The sequence below is a fragment of the Boleophthalmus pectinirostris genome, unplaced genomic scaffold (assembly GCF_026225935.1).
Source record: "Boleophthalmus pectinirostris isolate CB_2022bp ecotype Guang Dong unplaced genomic scaffold, ASM2622593v1 HiC_scaffold_1, whole genome shotgun sequence".
Taxonomy (NCBI): Eukaryota; Metazoa; Chordata; class Actinopteri; order Gobiiformes; family Gobiidae; genus Boleophthalmus; species Boleophthalmus pectinirostris.
This window is the reverse complement of record NW_026570970.1, coordinates 39,938,986-39,958,301: the sequence shown is the minus strand read 5'-3', so window position 1 is coordinate 39,958,301 and position 19,316 is coordinate 39,938,986. Positions and strand designations below refer to the sequence as shown.

General features: G+C 40.8%; 1 protein-coding gene across 1 annotated transcript in view; it reads right to left on the bottom strand.

The window, feature by feature from the left end:
* xpo4 (exportin 4) overlaps positions 1 to 19,316 on the bottom strand; it is a 56,394-nt gene extending 37,078 nt beyond the window's left edge. Inside the window, 7 exon segments of the mRNA XM_055147859.1 lie at positions 3,028 to 3,141; positions 13,433 to 13,585; positions 13,844 to 13,960; positions 15,165 to 15,303; positions 16,878 to 17,019; positions 17,553 to 17,658; positions 19,233 to 19,316. Coding sequence (XP_055003834.1) covers positions 3,028 to 3,141; positions 13,433 to 13,585; positions 13,844 to 13,960; positions 15,165 to 15,303; positions 16,878 to 17,019; positions 17,553 to 17,658; positions 19,233 to 19,298 — 837 coding nt within the window. The 5' untranslated portion in view covers positions 19,299 to 19,316.

Sequence of the window (19,316 nt, the reverse complement as noted above, 5' to 3'; positions counted from 1 at the left end):
ACTTCAGAACCAAAAATGGTACAGAAAAAAGGTCAACAGTTTCATAAACTAGAGTACATATGCTATCTGTTCAATACATGTTTATATCAGATGCATTAACTTGAATTTTTGGCCTTGCTGTTTACTTCTGCTTGACTGGGCCCTTGTGCATTTATAATCCACTTGTGCTGCCATGGTCACACGGTCAATGCACACACAGGCAGCCAAACTAACACTGTACTAGTTTTAAAGCACAATTGGATTATAAACGCACAAGGAGACAACTGATGTTAACGGGGCTATTTGTCATATGGCTTTTCATTTAAGACACGCACGCAGCATGTGTCCTGCAAAAGAGGAAAACAGTTGCCTCCTCAAAATGTATTTGTGCATTACATTTCACAATCAAACCTCCAATATTACTTACTGTCATAATTTCACTTATTTATGTTAATAAAGAACAAAACAGAGCAAAGTGTTAGGCAGGAGCACACAGGTGGAACGAGCAGAGGGTAGAGAGATGCAAGGCTAGGTGGTCAATTAATGACGTATTTTGCATTTAAATTGGCCAAATTCACATTGTTCCTTAATAAATGAGCATTATTTGATCTATTCTGCACAGTGTATGTGCTATTTAAGGACAAATCTAAATTTGGATGGACAGGAGATAATACAGTCTGGCGCAGTACAATTAGGGGACAGTATGATGATATTAAAAAATTTATATCACCCAACTCTACTCTGCGTATCTATCTGCACTTTTCTCTTTTTAAGTCAGTGTTACAATTCTTCATGTTTGTCACTTTTAATTACTTTGTTGTGGATCCCAGGCAAAAGTATTTGTAGAGCACATTTTACACAAACATTTCTTCGATACTCTACTGTTCACTGGTTTGGTCAGTGAATCTCCCCAAATTCAGATGGGCGTGATTGACAGATGTTTAGCCAATCTGGGACACATGGTCTGTCAATATTAAAACAAATACGGCAGCTTACGAGGAAAAAATATTAGAGGATTAAAAAACATGGCGCATTTCTGCAGTATCAATGAGTGAAGCACTAAGCACTACACTGAGGTGAGAGAAATGTCATTCTGTTAATGATGGTGGCCAATGTGCTCCTTTGTTTCACATGTGTCACTGAAAAAAACAAATCTCATGTCTGAGAAATATCTAAATGTGATTTTCTGCATTTGTACAGATCTAATTACAGGTTTAGCAGGAAGCAGAAGGTCTGTTGTTTGTGGATCTTGATATTGCCTTGTGTAAAGTGCTTATCAAACTCTCCTTCTCCTCACTCTGGTTTAGACAATGAGATTGGAGTTTGTTCCTTCGGTGACAGTAAACATGCCAATGACACAAGTAAAGAAAAAAAATTTTAAGAAAAACTCTGAGGTTGGACACATCTGAGCAGCGTGATGAAAGCAGTGAGGAGCGGCACACGGCAGCTGCCCAGGTCAAAGGGCTGAAATGACAGACAGAGGGGGAGAGAGACAGAGAGACAGAGAAGGAAAGAGGTCTGTGGCAGCTGAGCCAGACAATACCAAACACATGAGCCACTAGAAATACCAAAGAGACAGCAGACACAAGACCCTGACCCAGCCATACGCAGTCTATGGTCACAGCAAGCCTCCCAGCCAAAAGCCACCCTGCTACACTGGTACAAGACACACAAGACACCCACAGGCACAACCATCTCTCAGGCTACTCACTTATGTGTAGAGATGAGGTGGGTAGCCAAAGATTTTACTCAAGTAATAGTAACATAAATAATATTACTCAAGTAGAAGTACAAAACAGCGGTCCAAGAAATTACTCAAATAAGAGTAAAAAAGTAGGGATGTAACAATAACCAAAATTTCGTGATATTGTATCATCAAAAGTATATAATATCGTGGACTGTCCCAATATATTGAATTACAAGTTTCTTTGCATAAATGCATGTTTTTATAGTTGCAACAGTTTATAAACATCAGAAACTACATATTCCATGTTTCATTTCAGTGCAGACAACATGAAAATATATGATTTTTACTTTAATTCTTGGGATTATAACAGAAATAATTCACACCAAAATCTTGTCAAGGTATTTTAAAAGCAAAAAAGTCCCATCTACAATTATATCATAAAAAATATTGCAATAAATATCGTACTGTGAGATGTTTATCGTGATAATATCATACCGTGAGATTTGGATATCGTTACATTCCTATAAAAAAGTATATGGTATTAAGTATTACTACTTAACGTAAAGATCACGTATTGTGCTTGATCCTGCTATGTAGTTAGTATACAGTATCGTATGACACCCATGGATCATTATGTTCAATCACAACCTACAAAGCTGGGAAAACCTCATCAAGTATTCAAACCTCTGTCTCATTTACAAAATCATCCATGGTAAGTCATCTCTTTCCATTGTCGCAGTTTATCAACATCAGCCTTTTCCATCACAGCCTCTGAGGAGCGGAACTCAGTCCCTGGCAGCATCAGGGACTTGACCTCATACAGTCTATTCAAAAAACATGTTAAGAACTGGCTAATATCACATCAAACGTGCGATCATGAGTGTGAGTCCTCCTTACCTGAGCATGGGTCTTCTGTCTGCTGTCATGTGTGTTTGATTTCTCTGTGTGTACATTGTGTTAATGGTCTGTAATGTTTTTACCATGTTTACCCTGTGTCCAGGGACTGCAGATGAAAAACTCTGGTTTACATTTACAGAAATGTTGATTAATGTACACTGTCTCTGCTAAATAAACCAAATAAATAAATAAATAAATATAAAAAGACCATATTTGTCCAGTTTTCTAAACAACTACATACAGCTCAAGAAAAGAGATTAACAAATTATAATATTCAAATACTGTATGAGTCATAGTTTAGGCACCATTAGAGCTACTAATGGACACTTAGTTGCAACATGTTGTATTATATATAAAAATATAAATAAAAACATTTGAAATTCAACAACATAAGGGTTCTACCAGCAGGAAACATGAGAGGCATCTCACACTGAGGTCTGTAGTGGAGTGCGGGGGTTACTCACAGTGAAGAAGAGGTCCATGATGCGCGTGTCTAGCAGCGTCTCTCTCCAGGACTCACTGGGCTTGAGCGTCACATTCTGGGTGGCCTCGAACATGGCGATGTAGTGTCGTCCCAGTGCAGAGCAGGGGGTTAAGGCCAACAGCAGCATGGCACAGGGCAGTGGAGTCAGGGCTAGGGCCGTCAGGATGTGTGGGGCTCAGGTCAGAGGCTTTTGCTCTGGTGCCAAGCCCAGCTGCTCCTGGAGACTCCTCCACAGCTCATACGCCCTCCCTCCATACTTTTACATCACAACATTTGAGAGCAGGAGAACTTTTCTACTCTACACTACATTTTTGAACAGGACTGAAAAGTATTTTTTTATTATTGTTTAGCACATTAGTAGTTTGAGCTAAAAGTAAATCGTTTCAGTTGTTTATTTAATTGTGTACCAAAATGCCTACACAATGCTGCCGAATCCAAGGCATATCAGCGATTTAAAAAACTTATACTGGAGAAGGTACGCCACAGTGGGTGTAAAAACAGGGGTAGATCAAAGCAATAATGTCTTGAATAATGGGGAGAATGAATATTACTCAAACTAGGGATGGGGAAATATGGATTTTTTTTCTTTCATTGCAAGAAACACAAAAAACAAGAAGTCAAAAATATAAAAATATAAAATCAATTTATCTGGAATATAAAATAATTTGTTACATGTTTGTGTAAACATACAGACAAATGCTCTTCCATTTCAATTTTGACTCATTAGTCTGTTCAATATCAGTATCAGTACTGAATATTGATATTGATGAATTGCATCCAAGTCGGGTTGATACCAGTCCAGTTATATCGCCCATCCCCAACTCAAATATGCATGAATCACACTAAATACAACTATAAGAAGGTTACACAGATGAAAACAATTACAACATAGTCAGTTTTGCGTAATAGGTCTCCTTTAAATAATCATGACCCTGGTAGACACCCAGTACATTCACTGAGCTTTTCCAGGGAAAAGCAAAGGGGGGTAGTGCTGGTAGTGTTGGCTGAATGAGGGCTGAACATGGATTGACTTGGACAAGTGTCTGCATGTGGTCAGAGATTTTCAAATGACATCCTGCTGCCATCTTGACCTCTATGTGGAGCTGAGGGGGACAGGGACCAGCCACAGTAAGTACAGAGACGCATCCATCTGGACAACAGTTTGGTTAGTCACTGGTGCTCCTGCATGCCTCTCATTCCAGAATCAAACCTTTTTTGAGGCTCATTATTTAAAAGGTCCAATATTATGCAACAATGACTCCTGTGAGCTTTAAGCCATGTTAGAATGTTGTTACCTCTTCATGCCTGAATGTGCTAAGGTGATTCTGTTTCATTCACTGTTTTAGAAGACAAATGTGAAAATTAATGCATGTTGATAGATTAATTACATTTCTGTGCTGTGCCAGCTCCACACTGCCAGCTCAGTCCTTGTTATCTTTGCCTACATCATCAGGGGTATAATACTCCCTACAATGGAGCCATGACTGGACTGTACTAGACTTTAATGGACAACACTATCACAAAATCCTGAGGTTTCATGGCTCCTGTACTGATGGCAAATAAAACTCCTCTGTAAGAACTCTACTCCCTTATCTCTTCCTCCAACTCTCAGGCTACTGAAAAGTTCTGCAACACGTGAGTATCAAAAATGTGCCAAAGGGTTTGTTAAGGCCAGGAAAAGGTTAGATTTTAATACATTCTCTGTTCAGAGTTTGAAAATCAGACAATGCAGCTTTTTACATTTATTCACAATTATTTTTTCACTATTATTATCAATTATTGACCTTTATTTAAAGAAGACCTAATGTGCTTATGTCTGCTAGATAGTTATAATATATGACCTCTGTGAATCCTTATGTTATACTTTGCCCATTTTAAATCACAATATCACTAAAGCAACCTGATAAAAGAAAAACGTCAGCTGACTTTCATGTTGGAAAATTACAGTGCTCAATGGGAGCTGATGTTATGACAACAAAGAGCTGTGTAGCTGTCAGCTCCTCCTATGGACAGCTGTAGATCACACTAGCAATTTTATTTATACATTAACTTTTTTTGTTTGTACTAAATGACTCTGACTATCTAAGATTATTCAAACACGCTCAAAGGACTCCAAGTGCAACTGTGGGTGAGTCCTGGTCCTGAGGAGAGGGCCCTATTATACACCACACACCACAAAGGCCCCACGCCACCTCAGAATCAAACCCAGGACTGTCTTGCTGTGAGGTGAATGCACTAACCACTACACCACTGCACCACTACACAAGCATGTCTGCTTTAATATTTTATTCATAATATTGTTCATTTAGAGAAGGATGTATTGGGATTTCTCGCTTGTTATTGGCCTAAATCTAACACTATAATATAGAGTATTGTAATATGGACTTGAGTGACTGATGGTCTTGGGGATTCCTGAGGATAGCTCGTTGTAGTGGCTTTAAATACCCAACAATGCTCCTTACGAGCGGAACGACTGTGGGATTAGCAGCTTCTCGCGTGTCCGTTCCTTATTATCGGCTGTGGTGTGCTCGCAGTCTGAGGCGTGTGCAGGGCTTTAAGGGCTGGATCCTGCCCTAAGTCTGCTCCTCAGCTCAACATGTGAAATAACAAACCCCCCCCGAGTCCCCCTGCAAGGCAGTCTGCACTATCAACACGTCCATCAATCCCTCTGATATTAACTTTACGCAATAATGTCTCTCATTTAGAAGCCTGTAAAGTCATCTCTGCTCAGCCATGCTCAAGACCAGGGATGCACAGACACTGGTATCAGATATCTGCACTGATACTGAAATATTTGCTGGATCAGATATCTGCTTCCAAATATTGATTCAGCCGATATCCTGTTTGAGCATATAAAATGGAGTAAATAAGGACTGAACGAGACAGAATTTTCACAAGGCAGGACAAGACACGAAATAGGGGCCATGAGATCGAGACGTGTTTTATGTGTTGATAGTTATAAATACAAATGACAAAATTAAGTCATTTTCATCATACGTTTTTGATGCATTAAACAATCTTTACGCTTTAAACACCAATTCCCCACATGCATCACTACTGATTATATACTCAATATAGGCCTACATGTGTTATTAAACTTGATTTTTATAATTTAAATGATTAGACAAAACTGTCACAGGAGGAGCACTTCTCTCGCCTTACTTTAAACTAAGTGGCATGAGATCTCGCCTCATCTCTGGAGTAATATATGATTATTGGTGATATTTACTGGAAGAAGAAGAATTTGCTCTGCTGTTACTTGAGAGATAAATAACAGCTACATAATGGATAATTTTTTTATTTTAGTTTAAAGGAAATCAATGTTGTTTTCAGTCTCTGCACTGGTATCGGATAATATTGGCAGATACGATCCAATACTGAAGATTTGAAATCATTTATCAGAACTGAAAAAGCTGGATCGGTGCATCCCCACTCAAGACCCTAGTCATTTTTTTCACAAGCTATAGCTATAATCTATGATATACTGAGAATTGTTTTATTTTTGGGAAATTTTAAATTGCAAGATTGATCTAAAATGACCTCCGGTTGACTGCGCAGAGGTGGATAGCCAAAAATGTACTTCAAAATAATATTACACACACAAAGTAGTGGTCTAAGAAATTATTCAAGAGTAAACAGTAACTGAAAGAGTAACTGTTGGGACATTTGATTTGTAATTTAAAGTTAAATGTAATTTATAGGACAATATTGATACATAAATGTTACACACAAATTGGTGTTTGCGAAAGACAGAGTAAACTAGCATAACTAAATCTAGATCACATCTGAAGGAGCAGAGCAAGAAACACAAATCAAGTTCAAATCAGTTCAGATTGTCAACATAAAGCTTTTGTCACTTTAGACTTACAGTGGGAAGAAGAAGCACTTTTACTCAGGAAAGAGTACTGTAATTTCAATAAATATATTACTCAAGTAGAAGTAAAAGTATGCTGCGAGAAAAGTAAAGTAAGTTACTGTACATGTAACTAAGTACTACCCATCTCTGTTTATGGACAGCTACAGTTCGTGGTAGGAAATCACAGATAAATTTTTTTCGTTTGTACCCAAACGAGCTACGAGACACTGCTGAATACTACACGTCACCGATTAAGAAAAAAACAGCACAGTAGGGGTGTCATTTCAGATGATGGTGTCCTAAATGCAATAGAATAAAAATCTTTTTTTTTTAATACCATGTTTGTTCCCTCATCAGACACGCCTGAAGAGGTTTTAGATGTCATCCATGCATGTTTGAGTATTTCAGTGATCTCTCCTTGGGCCTATTCAAACCCTCCTTACTATTAGCTGCAAGATTCTATAGCATTTTCAAAACAATAAAAGGTAACATGATGATCTGATCACTATGTTATGGGTTAGTGATTAATACCCTCTCTTCCTCTTTCTGCTCTGTTAGAGTGTAGTTTCCTCATCACAAACAGAGCTGGAGTTGTGTTTTGTTTCATTCATACATGTTTGAGACACAAACTCAGCAGATTTAGGCATTTAGTTCTTCCCTCAAACTGAAAACATTCATGTGATAATACAGGAAGTGCTCCACTGCAGTTTTAAACTCCATACACCTTCACTAGAATAATTTCATGACATCACACTATGGAACAGAGCATTTTAAGATGATTTAAACAGGCTAATAATGCAAGATTACTCAAACATGAAACAAAACACAACTCCAGGTCTATTGAGGAAGCAACAGCATAATAACATGACTTAAAGCTCAAAAGTCAAATTTGTGTAATAAAGAACCTTTAAATTGCTAAACTCTTGTTCTGAAAAGTTTATTTTTGTAGAAGAGGTCTCTAAAATCACAGTCCAAAATGCTCTGTCTGAGGCGCTCCTCTCATAACTCCTTAACTCCTTCATTCCTAATGTAAATGACATGACAAAAAACAGGCACACTGTGGTAGTGAGTAGTGTCTATAATGAGTCATAGAAATGACTTCAACATTCACTTGACTGTTCAAATTTGATCATACTCAAAAATAACAGGCTCTGTGCACAATAGCGCCCGGCAACCTCATGGCCAGCGTCACCACGTACTGTCCGATTGTATCTCTGAATTTTTGGCAAAATTGTGCTACAATGAATGAATATTTAAAGATAAGGTGCCTATATTCCCTCAGCCCTATGTTCTCTCCTTTCTCAGTTTTTTCCTTCTTTACAAAATTAGGCCCTATGTTCCCACATTTCCTTTATCATCAATTTGCATCAGATTTTCTCCCCATTTCTCCTAGTTTGGTTGTCAGTTACACTCAACCTACTATCCAGCAGCAGTTGACTACAGATGTAATGTAGAGGTCATGGTGCAAAGGATCCTAGGTTGAAATGAGTCTGAATCATCCCTTTAAATGTAGTATAAAAATAAAAAATGACTTGGCTTAGAGTTTCATTTGGCAAAAAATCTTAGAAATGAGAAAACATAGGGAGGGAACATAGGGCTGACCCCCACAAATAAAATGGATAGTTCACCAAAGCACACTTCTGTGTTTAGAAAGATGTTTGTGTCTCAATGCTAACACAAATGCTTATTTTGAGGAATGATAAATATTAAAACAATGACACAAAAAGTATTTTACATATACAAATAATTAGGTAGTCTTTATTTTAATTAAAATATTTTAAATAATTTTATTTTAAATAAATTAATTAAAGAATTTTAATATGCTGCTTATTTTATATTTTATGGTCTTAATAAAAGTTCCAGATGACTGCAAAACAAACACACTACAGAAGTGTCCATGTGTGTGCTGGTGACGGGCCTGGTGCCGCGCTCCAGGCGGGCTGGAGCAGACGTGCAGCAGCTGTCGGAGCGTGTGGCCCATGTTGACACAGCAGAGCGGGCAGACACACAGAGCTTCAGTTTACAGCCCCAGTGTGACCTTCACCTGGGGCCAGCGTGCTTTTACACACCACTAATGGCATACTTGGACCAGGTCGTGGGCAGGGGAACGCACGACGGTCAGTATGGTCCAGTTTTGTGTGTCAGATGTGGTGACAGGCCTATGGAGAAGCCATAGCACGTTTACAAGCCTGATATGATGTGCCAGAAAATCAAAAACTACTTCACTGAATAACCTGAAAGCAGGACATTACCAATGAACTCTTGTTAATGAGTCATATTCCAAAGAAAACAACCATAATGAATAAAGAGCATTTTTAGTTGGTTAACATAACAAATTAAAGAGCCAATGTTTTACCAGGTATTTGCACAAACTCACTCCACAGAACAGATATACTGTGTAATACTGTTTATCAAAATAAGCCATGTGTGCTGTACATCCAGTTAGAAAACATGGCACTGTCCAGCTATCAGGAAGTGTGTGTAGGAATGCTAGTTATTAATTTCACTGTAAACCTGGAGTGACAGTGGCTCAGTGGTTAGTGCAGTGGTCCCTCAAACTGAAGGGCGGAGGATAGATTCCTAAAATAAGGTTTTATTTGTCATAGATATACAAAATTTGGTACCCACATTTGTGACATGGTCTCAATTAAAAAACTCGATGACGCCCATACCACATTTACACTGTGTTGCCACGGCGACAAGGCAAAACTGTCCTTGCCAATGGGACACTTACACAAACTTTGGCATAGCCAAATCAAATTTGGTCGCCAGATGCATAATGGCAATAGGAACAAAAATGTATATTGTGACCACGCCCCTTTACAAACTTTAAAAACAATCTTGGATTTAAAAAAATAAACACATGCAAAATTTTTGAAAAATGACAGGGTTAGTTTAAGAGTTAAGGTTAAGAGTTAAGAGTTATTAGGGTTAGTGCGGGCCACGGCGTTTGTGGAGTGCGGCGTTTGCGGGGTGCCCGATCATTGTCGGTTGTGGCTATATTTATTATTAATCTCATAAAGGTGAATAATTACGATACTCTGAATGCATAAAGTAAGTGAGGAATAACTTTAGACCACTGCAAATTATTTAAAATGAACTAGTTTTCATTTTCAACTTAAGTCAAAAGGTCCAATATTACACAAAATGAACTCTTCATCAAAAACAGACCTGGAGTTGTTTTGTTCCATTCACACATGTTTAACGCACAAATCCTGCATAGTTCAGCCTTGGAATTGATAATCACTACTGAACAAAAGGTAAAAAGGAGCTGTTAACTTGAAAACTACCGTGGAACAGAGCACTTGAGCTTTGAGATGTAGACTAATAATAAAGTGTTACTCAAACATGTGAAGGAAACAAAACACAACTCTCTTTTTGAGGAGGGAACAACATTCAAACATGGCTTAAAGCTCACAAGAGTCAATTTTGCATAATATCAGACCTTTAACTTTTGTTACTGGTTTGTCAGAGAACACACAGACATTAGAATTAGACAATAGACAATAATTTAAAAAGATATTGCACTTGCGTCTGCTATATAGTTATAATCTATGACATCCGTGGATAATTTGTGGATAAATCTCAATATTGATCTAAAACCATGTGATGCCCAATGACCAGCACAACAAAGATAACTGCACATCACACTTGCGAGTAGCAGATTATTTTTCATCTGTACCAAAATGGCTACGAGACACTGGCAAATCTTATGCCCATCACCAAATACGAAAATAAAACTGGAGTACAAAGTAAGTATAAAACCGTAAAGATTTATCAAACATGTATGAATCACTCCAAATAAGACCTCGAGAGAGTAAATGGTAAGGGGAAACAAGTATAACAAATTCAATTTTTGTAGATTAGGTCATCTTAAAGAGTCACAATAGTGAATCTTTGACATTAAAATTTTAAACTGCGTTCTCCTACTTCAGACAAGAATGCAAACACTTTCTATGATTAACATTCTTAGCTTAATTCCAATACACAGACAGTTTAGCATCCCAAAATATAGCACATCATTTCCAAAAGGATTCCATCTCTTGAGTCTATTCTGATCCCAAGAGTGCATTACCAAATGGTGAGGCCCCTCTATAGCCCCTCTATAGGTTGCCCATGTCTGCCTCTGAGCACAGGCATATGGTGGGCACGAGCCAGGCATTCTCCAGGGAGCAGCTCAGGCCCCAGCCCTTTGAAAGTGATAGGGGGCTGTCACATCTCACACTGGAGCCATCATAAGCCCAACAAAAGCTTTATGCAACAATGTGAGCAACTGTCACCGCACATGCGCCACTAATCCAAGAGTGATCAGGACGCTGTGCAGCACCCAAACTCACCGGGGACTTGGGATGGGCATGGCCATAAAGGAGAAGTTATGACAAGAATTCATTTGCAGTGGTTTCATTAAATATAATTGTATAGACATATGCAGGCCACACAGCAGTGTTATCACCATACTAACATTTCAAACTCCATTCTGAGGAATAAACTGAATACCGATTCCAGTATTTTATTGTTTTGAAAATGCTATATATTCAACAAAAACAACATATTTAATGAATTTCAGTTTCATTTTTGATGCACTTGGTCCTAAGCCATCTTGCGCTAAGTCATCCCCCCCTTCAGAGCACCATCAACATAATCAGCATGCTTTCGGCTAAAGAAACTCCTGCACATCGCATCAGGTTTGTGAAGTCGTAGAGTATCGTTTTGTATCATGTTTTTGTATATTTATGGATATTTATTTGTGGGAGCATGGGTGATGTAGGGCTGTGGGCTGAGCTTCGAACAGGACCTGGGAGAGATCACTAGATTACTCAAACATGCATGAATGAAATCTGAAACATCTTCATGCATGTTTTTGATGAGGGAACAAGTACACAAGTATATCATCTTTGTAAATTTTGGAGTAAGAACGGTAATCAGCACTAGGGATATTGTGCTTTGGCAGTCTACCAGTTTCACTACACCATGTGAAAGAAGCTGTTTAAAAACGACACACATAGCTAAAACCTTTATAAAAGAAACAAGATTGCTGATTTCCATGTTGGAAAAATGCTCCCAATGGGTGCTTCCCGTTTAAATGGGAAATGGTGTAAATGTCGTCCTGTGGATAACTGCACATCACCCAAGCAAGCAGCAGACTGCAGCCAAAATGGCAACATAACACTGATAAATACCACATCTATCACCGATTTTAAGAAGTAAATAGGAGAACAAAGTAAGAACAGAGCAATGACGTCTTGAGTACAGGTGAGGTATTTGAATACAAAAATCACAACAGAATACACAAGATAAAGCTCATTTCACGTCTATGTCAGGGGAAAGGAATTCAAACACAGCATAAAGAGATAGGGCAGCTTGGGGAGTTTGAACACACTAGTTATTAGCATAGGGAGGAGGACTGGTCAGTAATTTGTCATTTGACATTTGTTTTGTCTGTCAAAAAAATCCTATTCATAATTTAGAGCCAAGCTCCAAATTTGCTCCTGTAACCATCACTGGCTTCATTTGGGTGGTGCTGAACACTATGGGTGACGTTACGCTCCCTTTTTTTTTTTTTTTTTTTTTTACAGTCGATGGTCATGAGTTTAGACAATATGTGGGTTATGACTTTCTGAAATGACAAAAAAAAATTGAACTTTTTCATGATGATGATTTGTCATGACTTTTTTTTTTGAGTATGACCCATATGTACCTCAGATAAAACTCCTGATCTAGAGCAATGCAATTCATCTATCAGTCCCAATAAGGACGGCACGTGTCTAACGTGCTCTAAATGAGGACATAAGCAGGACTTGTGCTTAGGCCTGCCACAATAATTACTATATCGGCTCATTGAATACATGAAAACTGAAACAACAGGGGTTCCTTCAAGCTCAAAAAACACCCCTCTCTGTTACTGCTGCTGTGACACTCGTCTCTACATGATCCTGGTCAATGTTTCCCACAGAAAACTGGTTAGTCAAGGCGGTGGAGGAGGTGCTCGGAGATACCATGCACAAAAAAGAAGTGAGGAGCAGGGGGGTGTACCGAGATTCCGTGTGATGACAGTAGTTTTGCAAGGATTCACATGGTTCAAAGGGATGTAGTCAAGGTGGCCACCTTAACTATAAAGTGCTGTGGAAAACACTGCTGGTGTTTTCATTACGTAATGTTGTCCCTAAATCAATTAATTAAAATTAATGACAAATCAGGCCCCCTTTTCCTCAAGGTCGCTCCTGCTAGTGTTGGCAACAAGTTGCTTCATAACCAAGTTGCTAAGCACCCGCCCTCTCTTAAACAAGCAGTCACAACATGTCACTTCAAACCATCTTTGAAGCCTCGATGAGCTTCATTTGGTTGCAACAGAACACTATGGGTGACGTCACACTCACTTCTATTATACAGTCTATGAGGCATAAAGTATTTTAAAAATTATCATTTATCTTAGTACTTCTCTGTAGCAATATGTCATGTTTCAAAATGTGTTATCGTGACAAGTCAAGCGCTCTCACCTGTCCCATGCATGTCTCACAGAAAGGATATGGTTAGGGGGCAGGAAGTTCCAGCTGAGCACCTGATTGGCTAGAGCCAGATAGCGCTGGAACACAGACGACATGTGTGCACTGAGGTTCTCTCTACGGCTAAACTCCTGTAGCACCTCCATGGTCATGACGAAGATCTGACGAAGAGCCTCCTCCTGCCAGATACAAAGTGGCACATAAATCAGAGGAGAGAAGAGAAGTGAGAGAAGAGAGCCAGTGCTACAGCATACACAAGCACCCAACAAGTCCACCCAGAGAAGGCCACAGGGGCAGAATCAGGGGGGTGGATGTGAGGAAGGGGTTGAATGAGTGAGTGTGGAAGTGAGTGAGTGAGTGAGTGAGTGTGGAGTAGAGGTGAGGGGATGGAGGAGACAGTGGAAGTGACTGGCTGAAGGTGCCGGCGGAGGTGAGACCTGGAAGAGACGCTTGCAGCTGCCGTGGAACTCCATGCTGAGGCCAATGCTGCTGGTCTTGCTGGAGCTGGAGAACTCGCTGAGCAGAGCCATGAGGATAGAGCAGGCCAGGGTTTGCTGCACACACAGAGGATCACTAGCACAAAACAAAAAGCTCCAAACACGAGGACCCCCTTCTCACAGTCCTCATTATTTGTAAGCAAAATTAAAATCATGATCTGTAAAGGTCCTATATTATGCAAACTGAGTCTTGAGAGCTTTAAACCATATTAGAATGTTTCAAAAACAGGCCTGGAGTTGTGTTTTGTTTCATTCTAACATCCTGAGCAATCCTTTATTATTAGTCTGTCTGCAACTTCAAAGCTCAAAGTGCTCTGTTTTACTTTGTGATGTCATGAAGTGATAGTGTTAGCGTTAATAGCTACATTTTACCTTTAGTTCAGTAGAGATGAGCAATTCCAGGGATGAAATCATCCAAATTATTTTAGTGAACAAATATGGACTTTAAAAACACAGTAGAGGATTTCCTGCACTGCCACATGACAAGGAGGAAAATGGTGTTTTCAGTTTGAGAGAAGAACTCTAAATATGCAGGGTTTGTTCTTTCTGTAATCTCTGGGCAAAAATGACTTTGTTGCAAATAAAAAATACAACATAAAATGTTGGAATGTATTGATTTACAATTGTATATTTAATTTAATAACATAATACACACATTCCAATTTCATTTATTCTTGTATTTAGTTATTTCCAGACTGCAGTCGATTAAAGAAATTCTTGTTGGACGTGCTGGCAAAAGCTCTCAAAACAATTCTGTATCTGTGTATCTGACCCAAATGGTACTTATAAGACTACACCTGCAGGAACCTGCAAAAACTACTACATATATATGCAGAAAATGTGGAATCTTAACAGCAGTATATGAGCAGACCACTGGGGCAGCAGTGAACACAACGGACTTGTAAAAAAAAAGTGAAAAACAAATAAATGCTTTTATCGCTTTGTTTTCTTTGCCGTTTTCCAACAGTTGTGATCTAAAAACTGCCCAAACTGTTCGGGTTTTTGTTGTTCTATTTCACAAGATTGGTCAACTCTACAACTGGCTTTGTGTGCCCTCTGGAGGTTGTTTAAGAGAACACAATCTTGACATTATCAACATTTGAAGTTATATTTAAAGAGATTAGCAGTTTCTGTGCTTGGAACGCACAGATCTGTTTATGCACAAAAGTGGAGCAGAAATGAGGCTTGAACAGGATGGATCCACAGCCCTGACCACCTGTGTCTGTCGGAGATACACGGATATAGATAAGAACATGCTCACGGCTGCAGGGTTTCCACTGCTGATCAGCTGGCCCACTTCATGAAGAAGACTTTTGCAGCTGATGGACTTGTCCAGAGAGCCCCTCTTTACGATGACCGCCACAGCCAACAGGATCTGTTCACGAACGTACTTCTGCAGACTGAAGGGCACAGGGTAAGATGGTCAGACTGAAGGGCACAGGGCAAGGGTCAGACTGAAGGGCACAGGGTAAGGGTCAGACTGAAGGTAATATGAATAAGAATAAGCAGACATAAGGGTCAGACTTCAGACTGAAGGGCACAGAAGGTCAGACTTCAGACTGAAGGGCATTAAAAACTGAATTGCCTCATTAGATTAGATAATACAAATACCTGGATAAACCCAAGTTTATAATAAGAATGAAGATAAAAGCCTTTAGGGCCATCACAGACTCAGAAGTTTTATTTTTATAATGACATGTGGGAGGATCTGCACATAATGTTTACATTTATAGAAACGATTAAAGCCATGTGACTAATCTGCATAAACGCCACTCTACAGACCACTGCAGACACACTGAAGGACATCATTTGGTGGAATATTTGTTGGTACAGAGAACAGAACAGAACAGAAGACAGAATAGAGGACAAAGCAGAGGACAGAGCAGAGAGGACAAAGCAGAGGACAGACCAGAGGACAGACCAGAGAGGACAGACCAGAGAGGACAGAGCCAGAGAGGACAGAGCAGAGAGGACAGAGCAGAGAGGACAGAGCAGAGGACAGAGCAGAGGACAGAGCAGAGGACAGAGCAGAGAGGACAGAGCAGAGACAGAGCAGAGGACAGAGCAGAGAGGACAGAGCAGAGGACAGAGCAGAGAGGACAGAGCAGAGAGGACAGAGCAGAGAGAGACAGAGCAGAGAGGACAGAGCAGAGAGGAGCAGAGCAGGACAGAGCAGACAGAGCAGAGAGAGCAGAGCAGAGAGACAGAGCAGAGAGAGCAGAGCAGAGAGACAGAGCAGAGAGGACAGAGCAGAGGACAGAGCAGAGAGGACAGAGCAGAGAGGACAGAGCAGAGAGGACAGAGCAGAGGACAGAGCAGAGGACAGAGCAGAGGACAGAGCAGAGAGAGACAGAGCAGAGGACAGAGCAGAGAGGACAGAGCAGAGAGGACAGAGCAGAGAGGACAGAGCAGAGAGACAGAGCAGAGCAGAGCAGAGGACAGAGCAGAGGACAGAGCAGAGAGGACAGAGCAGATGACAGAGCAGAGAGGACAGAGCAGATGACAGAGCAGAGAGGACAGAGCAGATGACAGAGCAGAGGACAGAGCAGAGACAGAGCAGAGAGGACAGAGCAGAGGACAGAGCAGAGGACAGAGCAGAGGACAGAGCAGAGAGGACAGAGCTGATAGTAAGTGTGGAGAGTATATTTCTTGTATTGTGTGCTGGGACTTAGCATAAGGAGCTGTTGGTGTTGGTTCATGTTTACAGATCATACAGTCTGTGAGCTTTACTGAAGAGCTTTCATATTCAGCAGCAGCAGCGTCACTACACATGCTGAAATGTGCTTTAGTCTAGAGCAGTAGAGGAGAGTGACGAGCGCTTGCTTTAGTCCTATTTGTGGGTGTTGTAGTTTTATACTAAAACGGTAGTTTCTCCAGTTGTCTTCTCCAGTAGTGAGTTTCTCCAGTCTCCTCTCTGCCTACGACTCTCATGGTTAACCCTGTGACGGTGTGTGTGTGTGTGTGTGTCACATACTTCGGCCTCTGGAGGACATAGGTGAGGAGGAAGGTGCGCAGAGACTCAATGCTGCTCTTCTCCAGGAGGATCCACTCCCGGACCACTGCCTCCATGATGGCTGTGGCCGCTTGGAACAGCACGTAGTCCACTTTACTGCTCTCTGCCCGGGGAAAGGGACAATACTTTAAATAAGATAATTATTTTATTGCACTTTATCATGTTATATAGTTAACACTCATCAAAAACATGCCCGAAGAGGTTTTAGAGTCATGCATGTCTGAGTAATCTAGTGATCTCTCCTGGGCCCTATTCAAACTTTCCTTACGGTTAACTGTACAATTCTGCCCATAAACAGACTATATTAATTATTTTAATAATGTGGTGATATTCTATCAGAACTCTACGATTACAAGTGTATATCTCACGTAGTACTTCTTTCCTCAGCCTCACACCCACATTTGTGTCATACTTACATTATAAACTTGTTAGTGTGACTGCAATCCCTTTTTAATGTGAGATGTGTTTTCCTACAAAAAAATATCTCCAAACTCATATAATTCAGTTGAAACAATTTAAAGCTTAACAAAGTTCATTTTGGGATATTTTTATATATAAATAAGTATATTTATTTTATTTTTCAAATGTAGAGATTGTAGAACAGCTGGATATAAAGTTTATTTTGGAGGTTAGTACCTAGAATCTGTTTGCACACTGCAAACGGTGACTTGGACTTCCTGAAGGCCAAGAAGACGTGCTCTGCGTGCTGCCTCTGTTCTGAGCTGACCATCGAGGGAGGAGCCTGAGAAGAAAAGGTACTATTAGACAGTTATGGAGGAAAACTATTAATTCTCACACTGGGAGTATACTACGTATGTTTATGGTGGAATATTCAGCAGTTACAAATGTGACACAACAATGCCACACATTAGCAAAAAGTCCAGATAAAGCGTTCAAGAAAAAACACAAAAAGGATTTAAACAGCACATTTTCAGGAGCATGAGATCAATACAAGCTTTCATTTAATCTTCAACAAAAGGGTGAGTGACCAACTGAAAAACAGGTTGCTAATACTAGTTAGCTTGAGACTGTCACTGTATGTGTGAGAGACTTATTTAAGAGCACAAACCAGGTCACCTGTTCTAGTTCCAAATGTACCATAGTTCTGGTCAGATTGTTTTAAAATAAAAAAAGTCTAACAAGCCTCAGTTAGAGCAGTGTTTGCAGTTAGCATCACACCCCCAGGGAATGATTATGACATCAGCTGCAAAATATCAATAAATGATACACAAGACACTATGAAAAGAAACTCAAAGGAGGGTTAGTACACATACAGGAACTATCGGAAGCAAATGACTTGAATGGACACCAGCAGCAAGAGGAGAGAACTCATGTGTTAATACATTACATGCAGAAGAGGAAATGTGCATGACTGACACAGGGGACAAACCCAAAACATGCACCATAGCTCAAATCCTCAAGCTCAAGTCCAAGACTAGCTCAAGACCTGAGTCCCTGAGTGCTGTGCTGCAGTCGTCACTGCTCCTGACAGACTAGAAGCGCAGGTCAAATGCAGAGAGACAATTTCCTTCATAAGGATTAATACAGTCTACATGAGCTTACACTTAAAATAAAGTCTATACAAATGTGACGACCGAGGCCCACAGGCTGTGCCCATGCCCCCGCAGGCTGTGCCCATACCCCTGAAAGATGTGCCCATACCCCCGCAGGCTGTACCCATACCCCTGAAAGATGTGCCCATACCCCCGCAGGCTGTACCCATACCCCTGAAAGATGTGCCCATACCCCTGAAAGATGTACCCATACCCCCGCAGGCTGTACCCATACCCCTGAAAGATGTACCCATACCCCTGTAGGCTGTGCCCATACCCCTGAAAGATGTGCCCACACCCCTGAAAGATGTGCCCACACCCCTGTAGGCTGTGCCCACACCCCTGAAAGATGTGCCCACACCCCTGAAAGATGTGCCCACACCCCTGTAGGCTTGTGTAGGCCGTGGGGTTCCGAGCCTGTGTGGGGAACGGAGGAGCACTGGGCTGTTGAGATTGGAACCTTTAGAAAAGCCACATTTGCCCGTGCCTCGGGTAAGTGCACCTCTCGTGAAAGCTTCAGGACGTGGATGAGCGGTGGAGGCTGCGCGCGGGCGTGGGACATGTGGACTGTGACAATGATCGCGTGTGTGAGGGGTTAGTGAAGGATGCACACAGACCGGGACTGCGCCATGCTTCAGCCGCAATCCCCTCGCGTTTCCCCGGTCACAGAGCACCACTGCCCAGGACAAACCCCGAGCCCCGCACGGGCCGCTCCGCGTGCGTCCTGCCGCATACAGCCGTACACAGCCCCACGAACACTCACCATTAAAACTTTGGCAGCGCTTTCCAGCTGTGCGAGCACTTCTGATGCACCGACCGCCGCCATCATGGTCCCTCTCCAATGACG